Source organism: Gouania willdenowi, chromosome 4, assembly GCF_900634775.1.
Source record: "Gouania willdenowi chromosome 4, fGouWil2.1, whole genome shotgun sequence".
Taxonomy (NCBI): Eukaryota; Metazoa; Chordata; class Actinopteri; order Blenniiformes; family Gobiesocidae; genus Gouania; species Gouania willdenowi.
The window spans coordinates 1,286,322-1,297,755 of NC_041047.1; the positions used below are offsets into that span (position 1 = coordinate 1,286,322).

Here is an 11,434-nt window from a genome sequence, read left to right on the forward strand (position 1 = left end):
GGTTTGCCTGGGGCTCCATGGCCTCCGCTTTTTCTGCTGGCCTGGCTGCATCTGCGGGCCCAGGGTAGTTCCTGGGCTTGCAGTAGCGTTTTTTTTTTTTTTTTTTTTTTTTTGCACATATGCTGGTATACGAAGAACAGTCTATTCTTCCCCACCTTTTCTATTTCCTGCCTTGAGTCTCTCCTCCCTGCTCCTTCCCCTTCCCCTTCCCCCTCCCCCTCCACTTAGGTGTAACACTGCTCTCCCTTTTTATATCCTCCCTATAATAAAAGATTTCTTCCCTTTCCTTAGGGAGGGCTGGTGATGGTCACAATTAAGCAATAAAATAAATCAATGTATTTTATTGCAATAACAAAATATGCATTGCTGTCTCACAATGATTGCACTTCCTGTGGTGTTGACCTTTGACAGCATGTGCAGACAAGAAAAAAAAAAAAGAATATCTATTTTAATTTTGTGTATGAAGACAATCTCATAGCAAGAAAATATATATTAAATGCATTGGATATAATTAAATTTGTAAAGACTAATGTTGGAGATGTATGCGCTCATCTTGAAATAAGTCTACATTATGAAGCAACCCTTACCTGCACTGAATTGAATTATTTTAGAACAATACACTGAAATACAAGGCTTTACAGAACAGCATGCTTTTGTAGACTCAACATGTAAGGTTAGAACATGATTTTTATAATAATATGTTTTGATCTAAAGTGGGCCGGTCTGAGCTATGAAGCTCCAGGGCTGAAAATAAGTCCCACTCTAGCCCTGCTGCTGAACAAAAGATCATCACAGGTGTTTGAAAAAACATTTACAAAGTGTGACTGAATATTGGACTGATGGAAGCTGGAGAAGAAAAAGTCGATTTAACCATTTAGTTTTTTCTCACCACAACAGTAAAAAAAAAAGCTTAGAAAACAATAAAACAGAAGCTTCTTGTTTGCTCTAAAGTTCTTTTTAAGCTTTGTGTGGGTCAAAGAATCATAAACATGTGATATGTTAAACACAACCTCAATCAACTCACATAAACTAGAATAAATGTACAGTCGAGTTTAAAGTTGATACATTTCACTGAGTTCCTCAAAGTTCTGGGAGGAGCAACTATAACTGTAAAGTACAATAAATAAATAATAATAATATATGTTAATAATTGTGAAATAATAGGCTAACAGTTCAGTTAAACAGTGAATAAATCCCACAATGCTTTGCTACATTGGTAATTAGACACAGTTTGTAACAGTGTCTTCATGAGTTGGTAGAGCTGAGATTCTGTATTGTCCTTTTCATTGACCATGGGATTATACCAGTACTTAACCTCCAACATGTCAACCATTTATGATTGTTGACAACTAGCTTTTACAAGGTTTACAAATAAATAGTATTTTATAATGTACAAAAGGCAGAAAGTAGTGTTCTAACAAAGAATCACAGTAAAGAGTCCAAACAGTAGATTGATCATCCCCAGTCTGATAAAACCTGCATCAATGGATTGTGATGACGACCCACTGGATACAGTCGTTGTTGCACCAGAACCTGAACCGGAACCAGATCCACCAGAAGCTGTGGTTGATGCACCGGAACCTCCAGAACCTGAACCAGAACCTCCAGAACCTGAACCAGAACCACCAGAAGCTGTGGTTGATGCACCGGAACTTCCAGAACCTGAACCAGAACCACCTGAGGTTCCAGAAGCTGTAGTCTTAGAAGTCGACCCACTTGATGCCTGACTTATTGTGTTTGAGCTGGCAGTGGTCACAGGAGGTGTGTTGAGATTAAGGCAAAGATTGCCACTGCAGGAACTGATGGAACTGAAGTTACCAACATTAAGCAGCTGAGAGAACCTCTGCAGACTTGAATTGGTTTCCACCAAATTTGTAGATACACATCCACCAACAGTAGGAGTTCTGCCACCGTTGACTCCTGTGGAGAAACGTCAGCTTTAATTCTCACTTCATTCACAGCAATAATTGTAAAGTCCTGTCAGAGACTTTAACTAGACAAAGATCTAACACTCAACACTTGATAAAAACCAAAGTACTCAACAAGATAACAGTCCAACCTTTACTACAACACTTTTACAGATTTAACATTTCTGCAATTATTTATCAAAGTCAATCAGTATTTTATAAAAGTTTGCCTTCGTATCTTCATAATCAACATTTAGGAAAAGGAAATAATATTTTTGTTCTAATGTAATGCATTAATAATCAAATTCATTAAAGTCTTACCATTTGCCCGAAAGCATCTGTCTTCAGATCCTTCACATTGAAGTTCTACGTCACATACGGAGGGGTTTGCACAGAAATGACAGGAAAGACCACTTTTAGTCTCATTACGAGAAGGCGCTGTAATGAAAAAAGGTAAATATGATACATTTACAGGATGATGGAGGACAAACATGAAGAGATTCTCTGGTCCTTTCGTACCAGGTAAAGTCCTTGTGTTGCAGTTGTCTGTGTTGCAGCACTCAGCTAATGTGACAGTACTGGAGAGACCTGAGTTGGACTGAAATGTTCTGTTTCCTGTGGATGGACACAGAGAGGAAGGTGCGCAGGCCTTGAGGAATTCATTTCTTGTATTGCCGACTGTTCTGGCTGCAGAACAAAATAAAAGAGTGTTATTGAAGAACAATGAGACGTTAAAGTGGACAAAGGAATGTTAAAGAGGTGAAAAACTCTACCTTTAGTGGTGGCGCTAACACACATGGTTTCTGATGAACATGTGACTGTTGTCATATTCATACACTGTCTGTCTGAGCAGCTTTGACACTGAAGAGCTCCAACTGTGGCAAAGACACAACAATTATACATCAATTATTCAAAGTGCACAACTAAAAAAAATAGATAAGAATAGGTTTTATAGTGAGTGAAATGAAAGCAGGTGAGATTACCTGAGCTGCTAATTGTCCATAGAAGAGTCAGGGAAATGATGAGCTTCATCATGATGAGCAGGTGAGTGTCCTGGAGTTCTGATGAGCCTGAGGTTCACCTCATCTACTTATACACCAACCCCTGAATCATTGGACCACATTCACATTTTTAGGTGATTAATTCACCAACTGTCATCTAACATTTACATCACAGCCTGTCAGACACTCCCATCCTCTCTGCGTCCACATGCCTCACCACACCTTCAGTCTCGTCACCTGACGACAATGGATACTTGAGTGTTGTTCATTGAGTCCCTTTCTGGTAGCAGTGTTGACATAAACGTAATTTAAATGACATTTATCTTTTTTTGATCAATTACTAGACATTTCAGGTGACCCCATTTGAATTCCAAGCGAGCCACAGGGGGTCACAACCCCATGGTTGTAAAAACTCTGACTTAAACAAAGAAGAAATTATTTTTTAATTGTTTAACTGATTAATTGTTCGATCAGTTTTTCCTGTTGAAATCAATGATATTGATTATTCAGAAACATATTATTTTAAGAACTAATCCTTACAACGCATTTGATTTATGAACACAAAAATAAAATGATTTAAGCAGCTGTTCTGTCTAAAACACATCAATCAATAAAATTCACTGTTTTTTTTACAACTCTTGCTTTTGTTTATTGACAACATGACAAAATAACAAGCTATGATCAATATGTAACCGGCTTTTGTTCATCATTGGCTGGTATGTCATTGGTTATCAAACGTCATCACAGCTCAACAAAGAAAAGAGAGAATAGTGATTCATTCAGATCTTTATTGTTGGTTGAATAAAAGTGGCGTTCGTTGACCTTGAAAGAATGAACACAATGCTAAAGAACACATCTGTGGATCTATTTATAGTCTGAATGAGGACATCTTGAACCTGAAAAAGACAAAATGTACAATGTTAATCCATTCTCAGCCACTCTAATGATCGTAGCATTGTTTACATGACGTTAGAAAAGGGTGGGGCACTAAATGACTTCATTTATTCTGTTGGAGGTTATTTTGGCTTCTATCAGATTAAGTTGTTGAATTCCTTCTTTCTAATTGTATTTACAACAGCAATGAGGTACAGTATAGTTCAATGAGAAAATATTCTCAAGTTCATTCTAAAGACTGGTTAATGCTCGACTCTCTGCTGAGTAGACATCTTTAATATCAGCAAAGCTTGGTCAGTGTTTGTTCTACCACTTTGTTTGGGAGTGTACGTAGACTACAATAGTTCATCAACAACAGGTCTAGTTATTGTACAACCCAAGCACAAATTTAGACTGGAGAGAAAAACACGTAGGAAGTGCAACAAAGGCCATCTGTACTTTTTCACAACACAATGTAAACACAAGTAACAATTCAACATCAATATCAACAGTGTCATTCAACATTGTCAGTGCTAAATGTTCACTAACAGCTGGTCTTGGACTGTTTGACTCAATGACCACTTTAACATGGGAGCTTCAATAATTCAGAAAAAGGTTCAATTCTCTTTAAACTGACCATGTAAACACCTACTTCCTGATGCAAATTTAGTTCCAAATTGAACTTAAATCCTACTTAGGTGGCTGGTTTATTCCCATTTTAATTCCAAATTTAAAAAATCCTCTATCTTGTAAAAAATTCATTCCACTTTAAGTTCATTCCGGTTGTTCTGCGCATCTGTGACTTGCCGTAATGACGCGCTGGTGATGACATAATCCAAGATGGCCGCCCAGACTGGAGCCAAAACTTTTTATTTAATAAGAGCCTTAAAAGACATGGATATGATGAAAAGAGTGGATGGATGGAAGAATAAACATGCAGACATTCACAACAGGTTTCATTAAGACAAGAAGCACCAGAGCTTCACTAATGATGCACGGATCACTAGAAAGTACATTTTCACACAACGTCCTGTAGATGGAGGTAGAACAGCTGTTGTATTAACTGCTGGCTTTGATGGATCAAAGTACGTCTTCTATCTCCTTCTTCTGCTCCGCGGATGAAAGTGAAACCGTAAAATAACTGTAAAATGCTGTATTTGAAACTACAATCATAATAAAAGTGAAAACAGTACTCGTGTGGTCTTCTATGTTGTAGCCAACAATAACAGGTTTGTTGTGTGTTTTATCCTGAGAGATGTGATACGTCACGTTCTCCCTCCAGACCTAAAGTGGAATTGAATATAGCCGAATAAACCGGTTTTCTATGTAAACCTATATTTGTAATTACTATTTCCATGTACACACAAAACAGAACACTTTAATTCCAAATAATTTAATTCGGAATATCTCGTCCCAAATTAAATTAAGTCTCCAACATCTTTTAAAAGTAGAACGTTATGAAACTAAGACATGCAGAAACTCTGAAAAACACAACGTACGTCATTTAAATTACGTTTATGTCAACACTGCTACCAGAAAGGGACTCAATGAACAACACTCAAGTATCCATTGTCGTCAGGTGACGAGACTGAAGGTGTGGTGAGGCATGTGGACGCAGAGAGGATGGGAGTGTCTGACAGGCTGTGATGTAAATGTTAGATGACAGTTGGTGAATTAATCACCTAAAAATGTGAATGTGGTCCAATGATTCAGGGGTTGGTGTATAAGTAGATGAGGTGAACCTCAGGCTCATCAGAACTCCAGGACACTCACCTGCTCATCATGATGAAGCTCATCATTTCCCTGACTCTTCTATGGACAATTAGCAGCTCAGGTAATCTCACCTGCTTTCATTTCACTCACTATAAAACCTATTCTTATCTATTTTTTTTAGTTGTGCACTTTGAATAATTGATGTATAATTGTTGTGTCTTTGCCACAGTTGGAGCTCTTCAGTGTCAAAGCTGCTCAGACAGACAGTGTATGAATATGACAACAGTCACATGTTCATCAGAAACCATGTGTGTTAGCGCCACCACTAAAGGTAGAGTTTTTCACCTCTTTAACATTCCTTTGTCCACTTTAACGTCTCATTGTTCTTCAATAACACTCTTTTATTTTGTTCTGCAGCCAGAACAGTCGGCAATACAAGAAATGAATTCCTCAAGGCCTGCGCACCTTCCTCTCTGTGTCCATCCACAGGAAACAGAACATTTCAGTCCAACTCAGGTCTCTCCAGTACTGTCACATTAGCTGAGTGCTGCAACACAGACAACTGCAACACAAGGACTTTACCTGGTACGAAAGGACCAGAGAATCTCTTCATGTTTGTCCTCCATCATCCTGTAAATGTATCATATTTACCTTTTTTCATTACAGCGCCTTCTCGTAATGAGACTAAAAGTGGTCTTTCCTGTCATTTCTGTGCAAACCCCTCCGTATGTGACGTAGAACTTCAATGTGAAGGATCTGAAGACAGATGCTTTCGGGCAAATGGTAAGACTTTAATGAATTTGATTATTAATGCATTACATTAGAACAAAAATATTATTTCCTTTTCCTAAATATTGATTATGAAGATACGAAGGCAAACTTTTATAAAATACTGATCGACTTTGATAAATAATTGCAGAAATGTTAAATCTGTAAAAGTGTTGTAGTAAAGGTTGGACTGTTATCTTGTTGAGTACTTTGGTTTTTATCAAGTGTTGAGTGTTAGATCTTTGTCTAGTTAAAGTCTCTGACAGGACTTTACAATTATTGCTGTGAATGAAGTGAGAATTAAAGCTGACGTTTCTCCACAGGAGTCAACGGTGGCAGAACTCCTACTGTTGGTGGATGTGTATCTACAAATTTGGTGGAAACCAATTCAAGTCTGCAGAGGTTCTCTCAGCTGCTTAATGTTGGTAACTTCAGTTCCATCAGTTCCTGCAGTGGCAATCTTTGCCTTAATCTCAACACACCTCCTGTGACCACTGCCAGCTCAAACACAATAAGTCAGGCATCAAGTGGATCCACTTCTAAGACTACAGCTTCTGGAACCTCAGGTGGTTCTGGTTCAGGTTCTGGAGGTTCTGGTTCAGGTTCTGGAGGTTCCGGTGCATCAACCACAGCTTCTGGTGGTTCTGGTTCAGGTTCTGGAGGTTCTGGTTCAGGTTCTGGAGGTTTCGGTGCATCAACCACAGCTTCTGGTGGATCTGGTTCCGGTTCAGGTTCTGGTGCAACAACGACTGTATCCAGTGGGTCGTCATCACAATCCATTGATGCAGGTTTTATCAGACTGGGGATGATCAATCTACTGTTTGGACTCTTTACTGTGATTCTTTGTTAGAACACTACTTTCTGCCTTTTGTACATTATAAAATACTATTTATTTGTAAACCTTGTAAAAGCTAGTTGTCAACAATCATAAATGGTTGACATGTTGGAGGTTAAGTACTGGTATAATCCCATGGTCAATGAAAAGGACAATACAGAATCTCAGCTCTACCAACTCATGAAGACACTGTTACAAACTGTGTCTAATTACCAATGTAGCAAAGCATTGTGGGATTTATTCACTGTTTAACTGAACTGTGAGCCTATTATTTCACAATTATTAACATATATTATTATTATTTATTTATTGTACTTTACAGTTATAGTTGCTCCTCCCAGAACTTTGAGGAACTCAGTGAAATGTATCAACTTTAAACTCGACTGTACATTTATTCTAGTTTATGTGAGTTGATTGAGGTTGTGTTTAACATATCACATGTTTATGATTCTTTGACCCACACAAAGCTTAAAAAGAACTTTAGAGCAAACAAGAAGCTTCTGTTTTATTGTTTTCTAAGCTTTTTTTTTTACTGTTGTGGTGAGAAAAAACTAAATGGTTAAATCGACTTTTTCTTCTCCAGCTTCCATCAGTCCAATATTCAGTCACACTTTGTAAATGTTTTTTCAAACACCTGTGATGATCTTTTGTTCAGCAGCAGGGCTAGAGTGGGACTTATTTTCAGCCCTGGAGCTTCATAGCTCAGACCGGCCCACTTTAGATCAAAACATATTATTATAAAAATCATGTTCTAACCTTACATGTTGAGTCTACAAAAGCATGCTGTTCTGTAAAGCCTTGTATTTCAGTGTATTGTTCTAAAATAATTCAATTCAGTGCAGGTAAGGGTTGCTTCATAATGTAGACTTATTTCAAGATGAGCGCATACATCTCCAACATTAGTCTTTACAACACATACTTTTCAAAAATAGCAGAATCTACACTTATCAATGACGACAGTGGTTACAAACCTTTTCTTTCAAAATTGGACTAATTTTCAATTCTCATAGAAAATAATGAACAATTTTCAATCACATATTTTAGAACAGTAATACAGTTCTTTATTAATATATTGCAAAGAAAAAACATTTTCATAATTCATTAGATGTATTTTATATCAGCATCACTTATAAGAGAACTAGAATAGATGAACATGAGATTTTTAGAACATGACCACTACACTAACTACATCTATAATTAATCACCTGCTTCATTTATTAAAAACAAGACAAATGATATCAAATGCATTTATTATTCAATATTAATTATTCAGAAAAAAATAGTTTTATTTCAGATTTTTATGAGGCAGATGGGTTGTGTTGGTGCAAATGGGAGGGGATGTGGCCGTGCCTCATGTATCTGTAGTTCCTATGTCTATACCAGAGGTGTCCAAACACAGTCCACCAGGATGTCAAAGTGTCCCTGATCCAACACTTCTGATATCCTGAAGCAGCTTTGCTAACGAGTCTCCCAGCTGTGTTGGAGCAGGGACACTTTGAAAACCTGTTGGACCCCCGACCCTCCAGGACCAAGTTTGGCCACCCCTGAAACTTCCAAGTACCTGCAGTCAGGGGCTTCTCAAAATTGACAAAGTGCACAGATGTAATGCGTCTGCAAAACAAGGAAAGAGCTGCCAGTGGAGGAGCAGACTTTGAATATATGTCATTCTTACTGAAGGGTGATTCAAGAGTTCTGTTTTTAGTCGTTTATAGACCCCCAAAATATTCTGGAGAATTCATGGATGAGTTCGCTGAACTGCTGTCAGTTGTATGCACTGAATCCAACTTTTTAATAATAACAGGTGACTTAAATATTCATGTAGACAATAACATGGACAATACTGCCAAAGAACTGTATGCTTTAATGGATACTTTTGGTCTGACACAACATGTGACTGGTCCGACACACACTCAAGGTCACACTTTGGATCTGGTTATCTCTAAAGGTGTTGATATCTCTGCTGTTGATGTAAGAGACTTAGCTCTATCTGATCATTTCTGTGTCTTTTTTGACCTAGAGACTGTAACATCTGTTCCCCCTAGTTATGTGTGTTTAAAGAAAAGGTACATAAATGAGAACACAAGTGCACAGTTTATGGAAGCCATAGCAATGACACCAACATTGAGTGCTGAGACAGTTGATGATCTTCTGGATGAGTATAATAGAAACGTCTGTAATGTCATAGATGTGGTGGCTCCAATCAAAACTAAGAGAAAACCAAACACAGAAAACACCTTGGAGGAGGACTGAGATAATGCAGAATTTGAAATCTTACTGTAGAAGAGCTGAGCGTAAATGGAGATCAACAAAACTCCAAATTCATCTAGAACTGTACAAAATAAGTCTGCGAAAATTCAATGATGGCTTGTTCAAAGCAAGGCAGCAATACTTTTCTGAAATTATTGCCAAAAATGTCAACAACTCTCGCACGTTGTTTTCTGTAATTGAAAAGCTCACAACCCCCCCAGATCAGATAGCCCCTGAATTACTGTCAGCTGGAAAATGCAATGAATTTGCTGTATATTTCAATGAAAAAATACAATCAATAAGGTCAAACATCAGAACAAACCAGCAAAATCACAAAAAGCTTGAACAGCTTCAACCACTGAGGGATGAGTCAACTACAATGTTAGAGTTTATTACAGTGAACCCAAAAACAATAGAGGAGACTGTTCAGCAGCTGAATCCATCAACGTGTTGCCTTGACACAATACCCTCAAACTTCTTTAAAACTGTTGTAAAGTCAATTGTCACTGATTAGTGTCAGATAATTAACTGCTCATTCCAATCAGGCACCGTACCAAAATCCCTGAAAGTAGCTGCTGTGAAACCGCTGTTAAAAAAGAGAACACTGGATGCCTCTATACTGGCTAACTATAGACCAATCAGCAACCTTCCATTCATGGCCAAGATCATTGAGAAGGTGGTCTTCAACCAACTGAGTCAATTCTTAACATTCAACAAAATATTTGATAAATTTCAGTCAGGTTTTGGTTCTCATCACAGCACAGAAACTGATCTGATCAAAGTGATCAATGACATAAGGTTGAACACTGATTCAGGAAAAGTATCTGTTCTCATTCTGTTGGATCTAAGTGCTGCATTTGACACTGTAGATCATACAATTTTGTTGCACAGATTGCAAACATGGGTTGGACTAAATGGAAAAGTAATGCAATGGTTTAAGTCATACTTGGAGGAGCGAAGCTATTTTGTAAGCATTGGAAACTTTGAATCTGACAGATTACCAATGTCCTGTGGGGTTCCTCAGGGATCTGTTCTTGGACCTCTTCTGTTTAGCCTTTATATGCTTCCTTTAGGACAAATTTTACAGAACTGTAAGGTTGATTATCAGAGCTATGCAGATGACACACAACTATATCTATCACTGAACCCAGATGACTATGGTCCCATTGAGGTGTTGTGTGACTGTTTAGAAAAAGTAAACTGCTGGATGAGTGAAAACTTCCTTCAACTAAACCATGACAAGACGGAGGTGATTGTCTTAGGTAACAAGGAAAAGAGGACTGCTGTCAGCAAGTATCTTGAGTCTCGATCTTTAAAAACTAAAGACCAAGTCAAAAACCTTGGTGTTCTGATTGACTCAGATGTTACATTCAGCAGTCAGATCAAATCTATCACAAAAACATCTTCTACCACCTAAAGAACATCTCCAGAGTGAAAGGTTTAATGGCTCAGAAAGACCAGGAGAAACTGGTCCATGCTTTTATCTCCAGCAGACTGGACTATTGTAATGGTCTTCTTACAGGAATCCCCCAAAAGAGCATCAAACAGCTACAGCTGGTTCAGAACGCTGCAGCTCGGGTCTTAACCAGAACAAAGAGGTCAGAGCACATTACTCCAGTTTTAAAGTCTTTACACTGGCTCCCAGTCAGCCTCAGAATAGACTTTAAAGTTCTGCTGCTGGTGTATAAATCTGTGAATGGGTTTGGTCCAGAATACATCAGTGACATGTTAGTCAGATATGAACTCAGCAGGTCTCTCAGATCTATGGACACAGATCAGATAGTGGAGCCCAGAGTTCACAGTAAACATGGTGATGCTGCTTTTAGTTGTTATGCTGCAAAGAAGTGGAACAAACTGCCAGCGGAGCTGAAGTCAGCATCCAATGTGAACATTTTTAAATCAAAGTTAAAGGAACTTTTTTTCTCTACTGCATATGATTGAGAGAGAGACTTTTTGTCATGTTGTTGATGTAATGATGATTTTACTGATGATTTTACTGATGATTTTAAATGTTCTTATTGATTTTAAACAATTGAATGTTTTATCATGTAAAGCACATTGAGTTGCCTTGAGTATGAAATGCACTATAT

At 38.0% G+C, this 11,434-nt stretch overlaps 2 protein-coding genes across 2 annotated transcripts; one reads left to right on the top strand and one right to left on the bottom strand.

The window, feature by feature from the left end:
* Positions 1-1,414: 1,414 nt before the first annotated feature.
* On the bottom strand, positions 1,415-3,049 carry LOC114461623 (cell wall protein IFF6-like). The gene is made up of 5 exons (XM_028443855.1): positions 2,891-3,049; positions 2,681-2,782; positions 2,427-2,594; positions 2,229-2,345; positions 1,415-1,920 (listed from the first exon to the last, which is right to left on the bottom strand). The coding sequence occupies exons 1-5, from the start codon at positions 2,940-2,942 to the stop codon at positions 1,415-1,417; spliced, it is 945 nt and encodes a 314-aa protein (XP_028299656.1). The 5' UTR covers positions 2,943-3,049.
* Positions 3,050-5,456: 2,407 nt separating this feature from the next.
* Positions 5,457-8,335, top strand: LOC114461997 (cell wall protein IFF6-like). Its single transcript, XM_028444537.1, has 5 exons — positions 5,457-5,615; positions 5,724-5,825; positions 5,912-6,079; positions 6,161-6,277; positions 6,586-8,335. Exons 1-5 carry the CDS (start codon positions 5,564-5,566, stop codon positions 7,110-7,112), a joined length of 966 nt encoding a protein of 321 aa, XP_028300338.1. The 5' UTR covers positions 5,457-5,563; the 3' UTR covers positions 7,113-8,335.
* The last annotated feature ends 3,099 nt before the right edge of the window (positions 8,336-11,434 follow it).

Bases quoted from the DNA above. Each gene is read 5' to 3' on its own strand.
- LOC114461623 (XM_028443855.1), bottom strand. From the start codon at position 2,942: ATGATGAAGCTCATCATTTCCCTGACTCTTCTATGGACAATTAGCAGC. The intron at 2,783-2,890 runs GTAATCTCACCT...TCTTTGCCACAG, and splicing joins ATGGACAATTAGCAGCTCAG to TTGGAGCTCTTCAGTGTCAA. The intron at 2,346-2,426 runs GTACGAAAGGAC...TTTTCATTACAG, and splicing joins CAACACAAGGACTTTACCTG to CGCCTTCTCGTAATGAGACT.
- LOC114461997 (XM_028444537.1), top strand. From the start codon at position 5,564: ATGATGAAGCTCATCATTTCCCTGACTCTTCTATGGACAATTAGCAGC. The intron at 5,616-5,723 runs GTAATCTCACCT...TCTTTGCCACAG, and splicing joins ATGGACAATTAGCAGCTCAG to TTGGAGCTCTTCAGTGTCAA. The intron at 6,080-6,160 runs GTACGAAAGGAC...TTTTCATTACAG, and splicing joins CAACACAAGGACTTTACCTG to CGCCTTCTCGTAATGAGACT.